This window comes from Lithobates pipiens, unplaced genomic scaffold (genome assembly GCF_037356315.1).
Source record: "Lithobates pipiens isolate NorthernLeopardFrog02 unplaced genomic scaffold, aLitPip1_a1.2 Scaffold_18, whole genome shotgun sequence".
Taxonomy (NCBI): Eukaryota; Metazoa; Chordata; class Amphibia; order Anura; family Ranidae; genus Lithobates; species Lithobates pipiens.
Window position 1 is genome coordinate 374,374,840 of NW_027507758.1, and position 19,524 is coordinate 374,394,363.

The following is a 19,524-nucleotide window of genomic DNA, read 5'->3' on the forward strand; positions in this document are numbered from 1 at the left end:
CAGCCTCCATATAACCCTGCCTTTAACTGCCATGCCTGCTAGTGTCTTCAGGGCTGCTGCTGAGCACGAATTCTAATTATATTTTTTGTAAAAGAACAATCTAAGCTCAATCTTGCATATGGCACAGATTGGGTCTGGATATGAAGATTCACTATAGCCAAAGTGCAACTGACCTTTTGTTTGGTGCCTGAGATATTGCATACACCAAAAAGGAGTATACAGTACCTTTAGGAAAGAAAGCTACCCAATTCTCCAGTAATACTCATGCCCCAAAACCCGAGGTGTACCAGGGGTTAAATTGGCAGCAATGTCTCTGTGAGCACACTGCAGACAGTCAGTGATTAGGCTGTGAGCACATTACTCATGCACAGAAAGCTGTCTTAGGAACTTTAGGAGACAAACTTCATCAGTGAGACTCCACATGGAATTCTGTAAACAGAGTCACAGTAGAAAATGTAAAAAAAAGGTGCCAAACAGAGACAAAACAAGTGCACTGCCCTATAGAAATAAAGAATAAGGATTGTGCCAGAAACAAGCCCAGTAATCAGTTGGTAAAAAGATGAGTAGAGTGCATAGTTGCCAACCGTCCCGAATTTCGCGGGACATTCCCGCGATTAGGACATTTGTCCCGAATTAATTTTGTCCCGGGAAATGTCCCGCGAAATTCGGTTTGTCCCGGGAAATTGAATTCCGCCGGCCGCCATTTTTAAGAAGACCAGAAGTTGGTCTACACCTGTGGCGCCGCCCACCCCCGCTGCTAGTGTGTGTTTGTGTCAGTGTAAAGTCGGTGGGCGGCGCCATAGTTAAATGTCTGCGCGCGGCAACGGCGGCCAGTCTGTCAATGTGGATGTCGGGTCGGGGGGCCAGTCGGATGTCGGTGGGCCAGTCGGATGTCGGGGGCCAGTGATAGTGATGGTATGTGGATGTCGGGGGCCAGTCTGTGAATGTGGGGGGCCAGTCTGTGAATGTGGGGGCCAGTGGTATGTCGGGGGCCAGTCTGTGAATGTGGGGGCCAGTGGTATGTCGGGGGCCAGTCTGTGGATGTGGGGGGCAAGTCTGTGAATGTGGGGGCCAGTGGTATGTCGGGGGCCAGTCTGTGGATGTGGGGGGCCAGTCTGTGGATGTCGGGGGCCAGTTGTATGTTGGGGGCCAGTGGTATGTCGGGGGCCAGTCTGGAGACGTGGGGGGCGGTCTGTGGAGTATGTGGGGGCAGGTCTGTGCAGGATGTGGGGGGGCGGACTGTGGATGTCAGAGGGGCACCAGATGTAAGGAGGGGCTCCGCTGATGGACACAGATGTGAGGAAGGTACCTCTGATGGGGCACCTGATGTAAGGACAGACTCCGCTTGGGACACCTGATGGCATCTGGTGGCAGGCAACGTGGCTAGTGACGCGCGCATGGCTACCACTGATTCTGCATTATGGTGAGTTGAATGATTTCATTTTATATTACAATGTAATAATAGAAATAATGCGCTTCAATCATCCTGACACCATAACAATCATGGCGCCGGGATGATTGAAGTGCCAACACCAGGAATTTGGAGTATCTTTATCTGCTGATTGTCTGGAAAAACACATATTGCTATTGTGGTGTAGGATCGGGGGGCTGGTGTCCCTCCTTTCCCTCCCCCTTCTCTCTCCATCCCCCTCCTTTCCCTCTCCATCCCGCATTCATCTCAGACTCTAACCACACCCATTTTAGCCACGCCCCATGTAAGCCATGCCCACTATTTTACGTAAACCACGCCTGATTTTCAGCGCGTGGTACCTTTTCCTACGCCACACCTATAAATGCATGCCCCGCCCCCTAATTATACCACGACTCCGCCCACTGTCAAAAAAGTGTCCCGATTTTTTTTTTACAATGTTGGCAACTATGAGAGTGTAGGAAAGGAAAAAAAAAAGCACTTTCACTGAATGCCCTGCTAATTACAGCCTGCTTCTAACAATATTATCTCAGATACAAGCAAGGGAGGAATCCCCAACAGAGCATTAGTGTGCTACATCCACTCACAAAGTGACTCTTCAGAGACACAGCACAACCCATGTCACCAGTTACAAACAACCTGTATTCTTTTCTCTTCTATATCTGTAGGTGCTCTAGCCCAGAGGTCCACTCACTCTCCACACACACTTTGCAATCCAGTGAAGTGGCCACACATCAAACATGTCTTTCTCCAACAATGTTTAATCAACTGCCAATATACTCTTAAAACTCCCACTGGAAGCCACACCCTTAACATGTTTCACCCAACACAGAGCTTAATCGTAGGGATAAGATTAAGCCCTGTGTCCAGTGAAACACGTCAGGCCATGATTGCATTGATTTCAGTTGGAAGGAATGAATGATAAAATTCTAAAATTGTATGGCTAGATTATGTAATTGGGCAGGAGGGAAGCCCCTTAGAGATGGGAAGGAAACCTATAAGGAGCTGACCATGGGCGTCCGCAGCAGGGGGCAAGGGGGGGTCAAGTGCCCCCCCCTGGAATCCCCAAGGTGTTGCAGCCGCCGCCATGCTGCATTTTTTTTGCTGAGTCCGCCGGCGGCTGCATCCTCCGCTCTCTCCTCTGGATCACAGAGCGGGCTGCCTCTGTGTTCGGCGGCCGCTCTGTAACATGGCCCCGCCCCCCCCAGACCTGCTTGTGTGATAGTAGAGAGAATCAACATTCCACCTATCACACAAGCCGATCTGGGGGGGCGGGGCCATGTTACAGAGCGACCGCCGCCGTACACAGCCAGCCAGCAGTTTTATCCATAGTAGGAGATGCTACAGGTACAGCCCGCCCTGTGTGCCACAGTGCCTGGATAGGAGGATGGGGGGGGCTGCAGGGGGTCTCCTATCCAACTTATTTTACTGTCCCCAGTTCACCTTGTGCTCCCTGCCCCCCCCCCCCCCAGTGCTCTCCTCCACCACACTCTCCTGCCCCCCCAGTGCTCTCCTCCACCACACTCTCCTGCCCCCCCCAGTGCTCTCCTCCACCACACTCTCCTGCCCCCCCCAGTGCTCTCCTCCACCACACTCTCCTGTCCCCCCCAGTGCTCTCCTCCACCACACTCTCCTGCCCCCCAGTGCTCTCCTCCACCACATTCTCCTGCCCCCCCCCAGTGCTCTCCTCCACCACACTCTCCTGCCCCCCACCCAGTGCTCTCCTCCACCACACTCTCCTGCCCCCCCAGTGCTCTCCTCTACCACACTCTCCTGCCCCCCCAGTGCTCTCCTCCACCACACTCTCCTGCCCCCCCAGTGCTCTCCTCCACCACACTCTCCTGCCCCCCAGTGCTCTCCTCCACCACCACACTCTCCTGCCCCCCCCAGTGCTCTCCTCCACCACCACACTCTCCTGCCCCCCCCCAGTGTTCTCCTCCACCACCACACTCTCCTGCCCCCCCCAGTGCTCTCCTCCACCACCACACTCTCCTGCCCCCCCCCAGTGCTCTCCTCCACCACCACACTCTCCTGCCCCCCCCAGTGCTCTCCTCCACCACCACACTCTCCTGCCCCCCCCCCAGTGCTCTCCTCCACCACACTCTCCTGCCCCCCCCAGTGCTCTCCTCCACCACACTCTCCTGCCCCCCCCCCAGTGCTCTCCTCCACCACACTCTCCTGCCCCCCCCAGTGCTCTCCTCCACCACCACACTCTCCTGCCCCCCCAGTGCTCTCCTCCACCACCACACTCTCCTGCCCCCCCCCAGTGCTCTCCTCCACCACCACACTCTCCTGCCCCCCCCCCCAGTGCTCTCCTCCACCACACTCTCCTGCCCCCCCCAGTGCTCTCCTCCACCACACTCTCCTGCCCCCCCCCCAGTGCTCTCCTCCACCACCACACTCTCCTGCCCCCCCCCCCCAGTGCTCTCCTCCACCACCACACTCTCCTGCCCCCCCCAGTGCTCTCCTCCACCACCACACTCTCCTGCCCCCCCCAGTGCTCTCCTCCACCACACTCTCCTGCTCCCCCAGTGCTCTCCTCCACCACACTCTCCTGCCCCCCCCAGTGCTCTCCTCCACCACCACATTCTCCTGCCTCCCCAGTGCTCTCCTCCACCACCGCACTCTCCTGTCCCCCCCCCCCAGTGCTCTCCTCCACCACCGCACTCTCCTGCCCCCCCAGTGCTCTTCTCCACCACCACACTCTCCTGCCCCCCCCCGTGCTCTCCTCCACCACCACGCTCTCCTCCACCACCACACTCTCCTGCCCCCCCAGTGCTCTCCACCACCACACTCTCCTGCTCCCCCAGTGCTCTCCTCCACCACCACACTCTCCTGCCCCCCCCCAGTGCTCTCCTCCACCACCACACTCTCCTGCCCCTCCCAGTGCTCTCCTACACCACCACACTCTCCTGCCCCTCCCAGTGCTCTCCTCCACCACCACACTCTCCTGCCCCCCCCAGTGCTCTATACCACCACACTCTCCTGCCCCCCCCCCCCGTGCACTCCTCCACCACTGCACTCTCCTGCCCCCCAGTGCTCTCCTCCACCACCACACTCTCCTGCCCCTCCCCCCAGTGCTCTCCTCCACCACCACACTCTCCTGCCCCCCCCAGTTCTCTCCTCCCCTGTTCTTGCTGCCCCCCTGCTCTCCCCCTCCTTCTCTAGCCACCATCCCAGTGCTCTCCACTCCCCCCGTTCACCCCCCAGTGCCCCCTCCCACAGTGCTGTGCTCTCCCCCTTGTCCCCCCCAGTACTCTCCTCCACCACACTCTCCTGCCCCCTCCAGTTTTCTCCTCCCCTGTTCTTGCTGAACCCCCCTGCTCTCCCCATCCTTCTCTAGCCACCATCCCAGTGCTCTCCCCCCTGTTCTTCCTCTGTCCCCCCCAGTGCTCTCCCCCCTGTTCCCCCCAGTGCTCTCCACTCCGCCCAGTGCTCCCCCCGTTCCCCCCCCACAGTACTCTCCACTCCCCCCAGTCCTCTCCCCTCCATACTCTCCCCCTGTTCTCCTCCCCAGTGCTCTCCCCCCTGTTCTCCCCCCAGTGCTCTTCCCCCCAGTGCTCTTCCCCCCCAGTGCTTTCCCCCCCAGTGCTCTTCCCTCCAGTGCTCTTCCCTCCAGTGCTCTTCCCCCCAGTGCTCTTCCCCCCAGTGCTCTTCCCCCCCAGTGCTCTCTTCCAGTGCTCTCTTCCCCCCAGTGCTCTCCTCTCCCCCCCCCCCCAGTGCTCTCCCCCTGTTCTTTCCCACCCAGTGCTCTCCACCCAGTGCTCTCCACTCCCCCAGTGATCTACCCCCCCAGTGCTCTTCAGCTCTCCCCATCACTCTCCAGCCCCCACCCCAGTGCTCTCCAGCCCCCCATTCTCCCCACCCCTGTTCTTTCTGCCCCCCTGGTGTTCTCCAGCCCCCCCCAGTGCTCTCTACCCTCCGTGCTCTCCACCCCTGTTCTTTTTGGCTCCCCCCAGCACTCTCCACTCCCCACCCCTGTACTTACCACTCCCCCTGCATTTTGCCCCCACCCATGTGCTCTCCAACCCTACCAGTGCTCTCCACCCCCCATAGTGCTTTCCACCCCTGTTCTTTCTGGCCCCCACTGGTGCTCTTAAGCTCCCCCCCATTGCTCTCCACTCCCCCCTGCTCTTTGTACCCCCCCAGTACTCTCCAGCCCCCGTGCTCTCCACCCCTGTTTCCCCCCCCAGTGCTCTTCACCACCCCACACTCTTAGCCCCCCCAGTGCTCTCAGCCTACCATGCTCTCTACCCCTGTTCTTATTGCCCCCCCCCCCCCAGTGCTCTCAAGTTCCCCCCAGCACTCTCTGCTCCCAACCCGTGATCTCCACTCCCCCTCGCTCTTTGCCCCCACCCATGTGTTCTCCAACCCCGCCAGTACTCTTTGCTCCCCCTTCTCTCCAACTCCCACCCAGTGCTCTCCACTTCCCCAGGACCAGAGGACAGGCTGACTGGGGCTGTAAAATGAGGACAGCTGAAGGTCCAGGTGGCCAGGGACCACTCCATCTCACAGCAGACAGATCCTCTGGAAGGAGCACAGTCCCCATCCAAAACGAGAACAGACCCTGCCTGCTGCTGGCCATCATGGATATCCTGCTGGCATGCAAGGTACCATACCAAGCATCAACAACACACCTTCCCACAGACAGGGACTGCAGACTGGGACAAGGAGCACAGGAGGGGCTTCAATGATGGACACAGTGAGGCTGCATTCACGGCACAGTAAAGCTGCATTTGATGGACACAGTGAGGCTGCATTTGATGGACACAGTGAGGCTGATTTAAGGGGGGAGTGATTATGATAATGTAAGGGGCACTGATATAAAGGGTTTCCTCCTTATATTAGTAACCCACCCCCCTTACCTTCGAGTATTCTTTCTGCAGAAGGTGCCCCCCCCCCACGTTCTGAGTTCCTGGGGTCCCCCTTGATGATTGATCATTTACCACTATTAACTGGTAAAATGTATGGTTTTCCCTTTCATGAACAAGAAAATAATGACGTTATGCTGTTTGGCTGGTATAAAAACTTTTCCAGGGCTGGTTTTTGAAAGCATGGGCGTCTGCAAGGTTACTCAGGTGGCTGCGTACCATGCCCATATAGCCTAGAGAATGTACATCTTTTTACATTGCAATACATCTGTTATTGCCATATTTTTATCTTTATGAAAACAGCCTATACAGTGACAGTATGAGAAATAAAGTATAACAAAATATGGCCACAACAGATGTATTGCAATGTAAAAAGATGTACATTCTTTAGGCTATATGGGCATGGTACGCAGCCACCAGAGTAACTTCCAATACAAAGTGAAGATGAATTGTCTGTTATATAACACATATGTATTACCAGTGGAAAGATTTTCATGATATTGTCAAAAAGGGGCGGAGCATGAGTGGCCTTAAAATGATGCCCCCCCTTGGAAAAAGTTCTGCGGACGCCCATGGAGCTGACCTTCATTTTCTATGCACCTAGTGTCTATTTCTCCTGTACACCACAGTATAACCCTTGCCATTGCCTATTAAGAATAAAACCATGCAACGGCAAGCCAATGGCATAAAGGCTTACCTGTAGGTAGGTACAAGTTAAAAATTGGAATTTACTCCCACTTAAATGGACAAGAGAGAATAGGGTTTGCTTTAGTGAACCTTTTCCTTTATAAAGAAGCACACGTCTCAACAAATACTTCTAGTGCTTTTCTTTATTTCTTATGTAGAAACATGTTGATCATGAAGCAAACATCACCACTCTCCTGCTTCCCTTGGTGTCTTGAACTATAAAGGTATACTTCAGGACAGAGGGTGTTAAATATCACATATGGTTAAACAGGTCATATTGGACTCATAAACAAAGAAAGAGCTGTTCATCTCTCCACGTGTCCACTAACAAAATACACATGCCCCAAAACACACATGCTCTACACATCCTCTGCTTAGGTCTTTCACTTTGCTGCTTCTCACTCTACTATGCAAGCCTGTTATAATTCTAGTTCTGATTTTACTTTTATCTGTGCTTCCTTCCTATTCTTTTTCCAACATCCTAATTCCCTACCCACAAATCTTTGTTTGATCTCCCATATTTTCTCCACACTTTTCTCCCAGTATGTGATCTGATCTGTGATGCTCTGGGAGTGAGCAGTGAATATTATTATACACCACAGTGTAACTAAAGCTGCCTCTATATACGAAGGATGGGCTGGAGTGCGATCAATGGGTTCTTTGGCGTGGTCGTTTATATTTTTCTGCTTTTTCTTAGCATGGAAGTGTGGAACCATCCGAAGTCTCTAGATCCATCAAAGGTCAGTAAACTGATTCTGTGTCACTTCAAAGTTGATCGACTTCTAAATCTAAGTAATATTGCTGTATAGGTTATGTTTTTCTGTTTCCTATCTTGATGATTTGTTTCTAATACCAATGAAACAAATGTGGCTTTAAATATGCATTGTCTTACCTTTGTGGAAATTTGTTTTAAGTACAGGTTGATGGTGCAATGTGTGGTGTCACTTTTCGCTCAAGGAGAACCAGATGGAAGAGATATACCATAAATCCACTGGGATACAAATGGGATCACTTAAATCTGACCTATAGGTGAGTTTAAATACTGCAGAATATTTGTATTTCAAAATGACTTCATCCGCGTTTGTTGTATACAGAACACTGAGAATATTTCTGAGAGATGTAGCAAGGAATATATAATTGTCATAAAGTCCACAAATTGTAGTAGCCAGTAATGGCTTATCTTGTATCTGATGGCAGGAAAATTACAGCTGTTTACATTGCTGCATTTGTTGTTTACTTGAGAAAAAAATCAGGAATTCTAAAAGTAGCATAAAAATAATCTAGTGTAACTCCTTGGTCAGTCTCTGAAGCCCTGTTGGAGTGGGAAGCCAGTGCTTTGAAGATCCAGACTAGCTAATTCATGTTCCCACATTTGTCCAATATTCCCTTCTCTTGCTTGATATTCCCGAGTATGTTGATTTTTTTTTTTCAACATCTTTTCTGAAATCCTCAGTCTGAGCTACGACATTTTGAACAAATAACTTTTATAGCATTATCTCGCTAACACATTAATTTATAATAGTATGTTAACTAGAGTTGTTCAGCAACTAAGCAAGCTAGAAAGGTAGAATAACTTAAAAGGCCTCGTGGGCACTGACCCCCTTACATCATTGTATAAACATAATTTTCCTCCACTGTTTAAAAAATCTCTGCAGATCTTAAACGATGGTCGAATAACCCTCCGTCATGGTTTGGCAGGTTGTGTTCAATTAAGATGACAGTTTTACCTAAAGTACTCTACCTATTCAGGACCCTACCGATCTCTATTGATAGGCAAGAGCTTCAGAGGTTCCAGAAAAAACTGCTGGACTATATATGGGAGCACGGAAGACCCAGGGTGAATAGACAGACGATGTATACACCGAAGGCGGGGGGTGGCCTGGGCATGCCGGATTTGTTTAAATACCACCAGGCGGCACTAATTTCACAATTAATTCGGTTCCATACCTGTCGAGACAGACCGCTCTGGATGCTGTTGGAATCCTCTCAATTTCCAGGAAAAGAAATTAGCCACTTAATGTGGATGAGGGCAAAAGACAGGCCTAAGGTGATGTGCCCGAATTTGTCCCTCTCTCTAAATTTGTGGGATAGGCTAGCTACTACCCACAACTTCAGATCCGGACATGTCCCATTAGCCCCTTTGCTTAACAATCCCATGTTCGCCCCGGGTCTCCGCCCCCAAGATTTCTCATGGTGGACCAACAAAGGTTTACTACGTATAGCTGACTTATGTGACCATAGGGGGGCTCTGTCGCGAGCGTCCCTACAAGAAAGGTATCAGCTCCCGAGGTCGGAATTCTACCGCTATACTCAAATAGCGCACTTTTTGGCGTCACTAAGTCGCATTTCTGCACTCACCACATGCACCCCAATGGAAACTATCTGTAGGGCACACGACAACCTCACGGGCCACATATCTCGGCTATACAATATTTTATTCTCACCTTCTCAGAAATTGCCTTATATGGAGAAATGGGAAGGGGATATGCATACCACCTTGAAGATGGAGAAGTGGAACAAAATAATACAAGGTGCATCTAAATCTTTTATTAACACTTCTTTGATTGAAGCAAACTATAAGGTGCTGATGAGGTGGTATATGGTTCCAGCTCGACTGGCCACCTTCGCCCCTGGGGCGTCCCCACGCTGTTTTAGAGGCTGTAATGCGGATGGTACCATGTATCATATATGGTGGTCGTGCCCGAAGGTGCGACGGTTTTGGATACGCATGTACAATTTTATATATTCTTTGACCCGAGTGAACCTCCGCAAATCGCCCCTGCATGCGGTGCTGGGACGCCCCGTAGAAGGGGCTTCAAAGCCAATGAGCAAGCTTATAGCTTTTATCTTTGTGGCAGCGAGGATCTCCATAGCCAAATCGTGGAGATCACCAATTGTCCCATTTTACTTACTTAAAACAAAATTGTCCTGGATAATGGTGAATGAACGTTTATCTGCAATACTTGCTGATAGAATGGCTTGGTTCAACAGAGTGTGGGAACCTTGGATTAGAGATCTCGTAACTGGGTAAAGGGGTTTTTCTGGTGTAGGGCTGGAGGGCGGTCCCCGGGAGCTGGAGTGCATCCCTCTTCTTCTTCTTCTTCTCTCTCTTTGCTTTTTATTCCTTATCTCTTTACCCTTTCTTACTATAGTTACTTTCCTTCTTTTACTTCTTTATTTGAGTACTCTTGAAAACACATGTGCCAGCACCTCTTCCATTATCATTTATTTAGGATTTACTATAGCACTGAAGTCAAAAGGGAGGGTTGGATAATAAGGGCTCAGATGTTTGCCTCTTGACCCCTAAATGAAGCAAGATACAGGATGACTACCTGGATGGGGTGGGCCAGTAACTCTTTGAAGTACCCTCGCAACTTCACACATGTACTACCAGTTTTTCTTCCTTCTTCTCTCTACTTGAATTGTTTCGTATTGTTTTCTTGTGCTTTTATGTATCTACGTTGTCAGATACTGAAATTGTAACTTCTCTTGTCGAAAATTTGAATAAAAATATTGGAAAATAAAAGGCCTTGTGGGCTGTCTGCAAAGGTGTTACTTGTTTAGGTTATTAATAGGAATGTCCCTACTTATTACAGGATTGTCCAGTTCCCCAGCACACTAAACAAAGCTGACACAGAAAAGTCAATGGAGGTGGCCTTCCGCATGTGGAGCAATGTGTCCCCACTTACTTTTCAGCGTATACCTTCCGATCAGGAGTCTGACCTTAGCATTGGTATGTATCTGTACAAAGGCAGAAGTTTGAATGGAATACATTGCCCAATTTTCAGCTTTCTACCAGATTACAGGAAGTAAAATGGAGTTTTAGTTCCTCCCTTTGATCGGCCTGATATAGAAATTGCATGTTCAAATAATAATATAGAAGGTTTATGAGTTTAGGAGAGAGGGATGATAAATAGTGATGTTGCAATTCAAATACAATGCTACCATGAAAGTAAAATAATACATTTGGATGTGGGACTTCTGCAGGATGGTTGCTGCATTTGAAGGGTTTCATAGTAATAGAGGCAGTGGGTGGGTTTCTAATAACATCTTAGGCACCTTTCATATAAGTGCATCTCCAAAGTCGTAATTTCCAGTGCGACTATGGAGCAAGGGGCTTTGGTGTGACTTTGATCTGACTTTGCATTCACTGGACCAAAGTGTCATTAAAAGTTGGACCAAATTAGTGTAGGAACCTATTCTAAAGTTGCAGCGACTTCTTCACTGTCAGCAGGAACGGTTTTTATAGAAATACATTGAATTTCACATAGTCTGCAACTTGGGGTTTCACAAGTCGGATCCTAGCTCACACAAGTGTGAAAGTAGCCTTATGCCCTGTACGCACGGTCGGAAATTCAGACGACAAAATCCATCAGATTTTTTCAGACGGATTTTGGCCCAAACTTGTCTTGCATACACACGGTTGCACAAAGTTGTCGGAAAATCCGATCGTTCAGAACGATGTGACATAAACCACGGTACGTTGGAAACTATAAAGAGGCCAGTAGCCAATAGCTTTCGTCTCGTAATTTATTCTGAGCATGCGTGGCACTTTGTCTGTTGGAATTGTCTACACACTATCAGAATTTAAACGATCGGAATTTGTTGTCGGAAAATTTTAGATCCAGCTCTCAAACTTTGTGTGTCGGAAATTCTGGCGGAAAAAGTCAGATGGAGCCCACACACGAACGGATTTTCTGACAACGCGATCCGATCACACATTTTCCGTCTGAAAGTTCGACTGTGTGTACAGGGCATTCGAGTTTGGCTTTCTCAGCCAGGAAGTGTAAACCTCCTTCCCCCTGGAAGCATCAGAGGCCGATGGTTAAAGCAAGTCTTTTGATTCTCTGGCATATGATCTACATCGACAGGCTGCATTAGGGACAAGGTGGTGTCATCAGAGGGAGAAAAGCTGGAGAAGCCAAACACCAAGTAGACAAAGTCTTTGCTCAGCATCACCTCTTCTCTACATGTCCCTCCCGGGAGCAGTGATGGAGCCATGGGCTCCCCCTGCTCTCAGAGAGAGCAGTGCTGCAGGCAAGACAGCACTGGTGAGGTGAGTGTTTAGGGCTTTTGGGGGGGGGGTACAGTTCGTGGGGTATTTTTTACCTTAATGCAGGGAATGTGTGAAGGTAAAAAAAGTTTAGCCTTTAGAATCACTTAAATACAAGGCACATTAACATGCAAAATACCACACACTATGATGGGTGCAGGGATATACCACAGTGGAATGACATCATTTGAATGGGGGCTTAAAGTGGATGTAAACCCTGACATTTACTAAGTGAAGTGAACAGACTCAGATGATACACAGAGATGAAACAAATCTCCCAATATACGTTTTACATGTATATCTGCTGTCTTCATCTTTATATACTGTTTAGAAAGTTCAAATCATGTTAGATTTTCTCTTCCTGTTCAACACTGAAGTGAAGCCTGAGCATACTGCCAAGACAGCTGAATGGAGGAAAGGCACACTCTGCCTCTCCCCCTCCCCATCTCCCCCTCCCCATCTCCATAGGTAGAAACTTCAGCTGTTTGTTGACTTGTTCATGGCTCTGCTAATCAATTTATAGCATCCTCCCCAACACAATACTCAGGTTGCTTTTATCATATACATGACAGAACTTGTCAGAAGTTATCAGGCTGATAACAGAAGAACAGAGCAGGTGACAACTATGGGACAAAAGAAATAACAAAAACACTGCAGATATACGTGCCCAGCTCAAATTTGATGAATCTGGTTTACCTTCACTTTAAAGCTCAACTCTCATCCTGGCAGTGGGGTAATTCCACGTTATGTCTAGGGTTGGAGGAATATGGAGAAATACTTACCTTATTCCTTGCCCCAGCAGGGTCCCTCCGGGTCTGCGACCAGTTTCCCACAGCTGCCACACTAATCTCCCATCCTCCGCAATGTACAGGTTAAAGTCCCAGTGTTGTACATAGTAAAGTAAAGGCTCCACCAAAAATAGCTTGAGGACGAGGAGAAGAGCCCCAGTGTTGGCTGGAGTGGGGAATCAGGTGCGTGATACAGCCAGCACTTGGGGTGCCTAACTGCAAGGGTACATTTTTTTATATTCCTGGAGTTGAGCTTAAATATTTGTATCTACAGTACAACGTTGGCTATGTGATGTGTGGACTATGGGGACTTTGGAGGAGGCTTCCAAGAATGGCAGGCAGTATGTGCTTTCCATATGTTTTAAGAGCTTATTAAATCTCAGCTGCTTTATTATGTTTTAGATCTTGGCAAATATGTTTTAAAACAGTTCAAAGTTGAACCACTTAAGTCCCGGACCATTTGGCTGGCCAAAGACCACTGGCACTGCGCTGCTTTAACTGGTAATTGCGCGGCCATGCAATGTACCCAAACTAAATTTGTGTCTTTTTTCCCCCCCACATATAGAGCTTTCTTTTGATGGCATTTGATTGCCTGTGCGATTTTTATTTTTTGTGATATAAATGGAAAAAGACTGAAAATTTTGAAAAAAAATGATATTTCTAATGTTTGTTTTAAAAAAAATCCAATAAACTCAATTTTAGTCATACATTAATTTTTTTCACAAAAAGAAAAATTTTAGTCATACATTTAGGCCAAAATGTATTCAGCCACATGACTTTGGTAAAACAAATGTCAATAAGCATATATTAATTGGTTTGCACAAAAGTTATAGCGTCTACAAACTAGGGCACATTTTCTGGAATTTACGCAGCTTTTAGTTTACAACTGCCTATCTCATTTCTTGAGGTGCTAAAATGGCAGGGCAGTACAACCCCCCCCCCCAAATGACCCCGTTTTGGAAAGTAGACACCCTAAGGAAATTGCTAAGAGGCATGTTGAGCCCATTGAATATTGAATTTTTTTTTTGTCCCAAGTGATTGAATGACAAAAAAAAAAAAATTTTTACAAAGAGTTGTCACTAAATTATATATTGCTCACACATGCCATAGTTATATGTGGAATTGCACCCCAAAATACATTTTGCTGCTTCTCCTGAATACAGGGATACCACATGTGTGGACTTTTCGGGAGCCTAGCCATGTACAGGACCCCTAACCAAGCGATTGGACACAGTCAGTCACGTGGTAAAGAGCCAATTTCATGTGTCAGGGTGACAAGCCTCGTCCCCGATCGCCGCTCTGCATACGCCCTAGGGGCGTGCACATGTGCCGTTCATGTAGACAGTATATGTGACCGGCTGTGATTGCACACAGCCGGTCACGTGTATCGGGGGTGGATCGGGGATGCCAATCACACGGATCGGGGATAGGCTGTGTCCGAGGGACACAGCTCATCCACAATCGCCACGCTGCGAGCCCCCGGGGCCCACAGGAGCGGAGAAATACAGAGGACGTCATATGACGCCCACCCAGGATGGGAGATCCCATCTGTGGGCGTCATTTGACTATGCCCGGTATTGAAGTGGTTAAAATTGCACAAAAACGTGCAGCGGCGACAAACTACATACATTTTTAAAAGGCTTTAAACGCCTTTACAGATTACCACTTTAGATTTATGGAAGAGGTCTACTGCTAAAATTACTGCCCTCAATCTGACTTCATGCCCCCATGCTTCGGTATATGCTCTTTTTTTTAACTGTGGTGGTAAAATCACCTCCGACAGCGCTGGAGTAACGGCTTTATGTATCGTGGGAGCAAACGCTGTTGCTGTCAAGATAAGTAAATCCGTGCTGCAGCTGAATGGCGTACCTGCTAAGCAAATGATGGTTAACAATAAACCAAAGTAACATTACAGTATAACAGTAATGCCACGTAAACACGGTTGGAATTCCGGCCAGAAAAAGACCGATGAGAGCTTTTCATCGGAAAATGTGACCGTGTGTATGCTCCATCGGAATTTAGCTGTCCGAATTTCCGCCAGCTAAAAATTGATAGCATGTTCTCAATTTTCCAGAAGGAAAAACTTTATCGGTAATTCCGACCGTGTGTATGCAATTCCGACACGCCAAAAATCTAGCATGCTCAGATTCAACTACGAGACAGAAGGTATTGGCTACTGGCTATTGAACTTCCTTTTTCTAGTCAAGTCGTACATGTTGTCCGTCACTGTGTTATAAAAGATCGGAATTTGATGTGACCGTGTGTAGGCAAGACAGCTTGAGCCGAATTCCGTCAGAATTCCGTCGGGAAAACCATCAGAGATTTTTCCAATGAGAATTCCGATCGTGTGTACGCGGCATAAGACCTATACCATACCTGCAAAGCAAATACAAAAAAAATTGTAAAAAAATAAAACATTTTTTAAAGCAACCTGTGCCTAAAATATATATATGCCGAAGCATGGGGGCATCCAGCCCAAAACGACAACTATTTTTTTTTTTTTTTATTATATATATTTTTTGTGTATTTTTTACTTTTTTTTTTTTTTTTTACACTTTTATTACTGCAACTGTAACGGTTCCAGGTTTGTGATGGCCCTGTCACAGAGCTTATACATCTTGACCCTGTATCTGGCACGCTTGCTGAGAAGATACTGTTTGAATGACAAGCGGTCAGAAAACTTAATCAGGGATTCATCAATGCAGACAACTTGATGTGAAGTAAACAAGTCTGCAAAACGTTGGTTGAAGTGGTTTACAAGGGGCCGAATTTTGTAGAAGTGCATGAACCGCAAGATCTGCTCGTATCGTGCCCTGGCCATGAAATCAGAGAACACGGACATATGGTGAATTGGGTCAGTGGACCAATATGACTGCAACTCACTCTTTTTGGTAATGCCCATGAGGAGGGATAGGCCCAGAAAGGTCTTAAATTTGGAAACCGTAATTGGTTTCCAATCTCTGGCAAGGGAGGACTGGGGAATAGTGGCGATGTATTGACCAGCATACAAATTGCTTTGGTCAACAATAGAGCTATAGAGATCTTCAGTGAAAAGCAGCGTATAAAAATCAAGTGACATAAAATCAACTGTTTCCACCAGAATGCCGGGTTGGCCAGTGAATGAGGAAAGTATGGGTGCTTTCATAGTTAGCCAATTCAACTAATTGCTGCACTTTTGCCAGTTTCTTTGTAAAACAAAACACAGTTTACATTTTTATGTGGGTACTGGGGAATAAGCAGCAAAGCAGTTAGTAAAAACGCAATTTATGTTCAAAGGTCACTATGGAATATTTAATTTATTTATGAAATAATTTATCACTGAGTAGCATAAATAAGTGGGCATTTTATGCATTTGCACTGTTAAAAAAACATTGAATTTTTTTTTCCAGGGTTTTATGCCTTTAATCACAGTAACTGTTGGAACTCTCCATTGCACCCTTGTTTTGATGGTCCCAATGGCGAACTGGCACATGCTTTCCTGCCACCCAGAGGAGAAATTCATTTTGACAACCATGAATTCTGGGTACTTGGACCTTCTCGATTCAGCTGGAAACAGGGTAATTAATTTCATTCTGCAATAACCTGTCTACCATGGGCTTGTTCCACCACATTGCTACATGGCCAAACAGATTTCCAAGAGCCCAAGCTGTTTTTTGTTCTGTATTCTTGGGTATGATAAATAGTCCATGCAAATAAAAATAGTATTTTAACATAAAAAAAATATTTTTCATAAGGATACATCACAATGGTTATTTAACATACATTTTAAATAGTAAAGGGTTTGATAGTTTGGTTATCGGCGGATCGTTCTTCTTGCCATATTATGTAGTTTTGTCTTCATTGGAATTAAAATGGAATCAATGGATAAATTAAAATTCTTCTTCTGTTAAAATGCATCTCTGCCCTTTAAGCAAAAACACTTATAATCACAATAGAAATAGAAGTAAATCAACGTATGCATAATCATCTTTTCCTGAAGTTAAAGTGATTCTAAAGGCTCTAAAGTTTTATTTTTACCTTCATGCATTTTAGTCATTTGAGGAGACAGAGGGGGCGGAGCTGAGCGACGGCTCTGTGTGTGAATGGATATGCATAGCCGTGACTTGGGAACAAACCTGCTTGTGTGTCGCATTGTAAGCTGCTTGCTCTGGGGGCACTCGGCAAGAGGGAGGGGGCAAAAGCGCCGACAAGGGACCCAGGAAGAGGAGGATGTGGGATGCTCTGTGCAAAACCACTACACAGAGAAAGTGACTATGACATGTTTCTTATTTTATTTTTATTTTTTTAAAGAAAGCCTATAATATCACTTTAAGCTCCAGCCTTACCTTCAGTCTTGCAGGCTTCTCTCCCGTACGAAATTGCTTACCTGAATTTTACTGCTTCTATCATTTCCTGGCCCCTAATCCAATACAATATAATCCAATGTGTCTAGCTCCTAATGTACATGCAGGGCGCCAGACGCATGGATTTGATTTCAATGGGGGTTCTTTTGAAACGTGATTAGAGCCTGAGGCTCTAATTGGCTTAAAAAAAGGGTGGACTCGGGCCACAGAGCACCGTGCCCAAGCCCATTCAGTTGTGTGACAATAGCGAATTAATAGTGGCTATTGTCTTCCTGATTTTTCCTTCTTCGTCTTTGGTCTCCCTGGCCAATCAGGTCTCAGGACACACTTCCTGTTCGCCCGGGAGGAGAATCAACGGAAAGGCTCTTCATTCCCCCTGGCTTCAGAGGTAATGCCCTGATTGGTGGCTTCCCATCCATCTCCCACTCCGTATGCGTGGGGGGGAGGTTGATCACGTCTGTCTCTGGGGGGGGGGGGGGGGCATTGCGATTGCTGCATTCAAAGCTGCCTCTCACATGGGGGGGTTTGGTGTAAGTTTTGCCGCCCCCACCCCCCTCAATATATGAAGCAGGGGAGGGCAGGCTTAGCGTCTGTGTCATTGGGAGGCAGTGGCCTGAACCCAAGAGAGGCAGCTGCATCCTGATGATGTCACAGAGGAAGATGGTGGCATGGGACCTAAACAGTGGCAACAGAGAGGCAGATCGTAACAGGAAAATGCTGAATTCGCTGGGAAGGTAAAAATCTGAATTGAGGACATCTCAGCATCACATATGCAGGGATTTAAAAAAAAAAGGGGGGGGGAGTTATGTTTGAGTCATATTTCCTTTTACAATGCCTTGAAACATTATTCATACACCTTGAATTTTTTACAAATAAATATCTGAAAAGCATGGTGTGCATTTGTATTCAGTCCTCCTGAGTCAATACTTTGTAGAACAACCTTTCGCTGCAATTACACCTTCAAGTTTTTTTGGGTATGTCTCTACCAGCTTTGCACATCTAGAGTGTGACATTTTTGCCCATTCTTCTTTGGAAAATTCCTCAAGCTTTGTCAGATTGGATTGATAGTGTCTGTGAACAGCAATTTTCAAGTATTGCCGCAGATTCTCAATTGGATTTAGGTCTGGACTTTGAGTGGTCCATTCTAACACATGAACATGCTTTGAGCTAAACCATTCCATTGTAGCTCTGGCTGTATGTTTAGGGCCATTGTCCTGCTGGAAGATGAACCTTCTAAGATTGGCTTGTACTTGGCTCCATCCATCTTCCCATCAACTCTGACCAGCTTCCCTGTCCCTGCTAAAGAAAAGCATCCCCAGAACATGATGCTTCCACTAGGTTTCACGTTGGGGAAGGTGTGTTCAGGTTGATGTGCCGTGTTAGTTTTCCGCCACACATAGCGTTTTGCTTTTAGGCCAAAAAGTTACACTTTAATCTCATCTGACGAAAGCACTTTCTTCCACATGTTTGCTGTGTCACCAACATGGCTTCATGCAAACTGCAAATGGGACTTCTTTTGGCTTTCTTTCAACAATGGCTTTCTTCTTGCCACACTTCCATAAAGTCCAGATTAGTAGAGCGTGCAACTCATAGTTGTCCTGTGGACAGATCATCCCACCTGAGCTGTGGATCTCTGCAGCCTCTCCAGAGTTACCATGGGCCTTTTGGCTGCTTCTCTGATTAATGTTCTCGTCTCCAACCTGTCAGTTTAGGTGGACGCTGTGTCTTGGTAGTTTTTGCAGTTGTGCCATACAGTACTCTTTCCATTTTCGGATGATGGATTGAACAGTGCTTTGTGAGATGTTCAAAGCCTGGTATATTTTTTTATAACCTAAGCCTGCTTTAAAATTCTCCACAACTTTATCCCTGACCTGTCTGGTGTGTTCCTTGGCCTTCATGATGCTATTTGTTCACTAAGGTTCTCTAACAAACCTCTGAGGGCTTCACGGAACAGCTGTATTTATACTGAGATTAAATTACACACAGGTGGACCTATTTACTAATTAGGTGACTTTTGAAGGCAATTGGTTCCACCAAATTTTAGTTATGGGTATCAGAGTAAAGGGGACTGAATACAAATGCACCCAAGACTTTTCAGTTATTTATTTGTGAACATATTTTAAAACCATTTATAATTTTCCTTCCACTTCACAATTATATGCTACTTTGTGTTGGTCTATCACATAAAATCCCAATAAAATAAATTTACATTTGGATGAAACATGACAAAATGTGGAAAATATGAAGGGGTATGAATACTTTTTCAAGGCACTGTAGGTGAATTAGCTGCTTTACAAAAAAACTTTCAATACACTGCAATACAGCAAAATTTAGTTACTGTATTGTTTTACAC

General features: G+C 47.0%; 1 protein-coding gene across 2 annotated transcripts in view; it reads left to right on the plus strand.

Moving 5' to 3' along the window:
* Window positions 1-7,328: 7,328 nt before the first annotated feature.
* Window positions 7,329-19,524, plus strand: part of LOC143988268 (matrix metalloproteinase-23-like) — a 48,231-nt gene continuing 36,035 nt past the window's right edge. The window contains exons 1-4 of one of the 2 annotated variants that reach the window (XM_077487715.1): window positions 7,329-7,727; window positions 7,907-8,016; window positions 10,584-10,720; window positions 16,218-16,385. In XM_077487715.1, the coding sequence (XP_077343841.1) occupies window positions 7,620-7,727; window positions 7,907-8,016; window positions 10,584-10,720; window positions 16,218-16,385 (523 nt within the window). In that variant the 5' untranslated portion in view covers window positions 7,329-7,619. The remainder of the gene's footprint in view (window positions 7,728-7,906; window positions 8,017-10,583; window positions 10,721-16,217; window positions 16,386-19,524) is intronic. The other variant, XM_077487714.1, reaches the window with a different exon arrangement.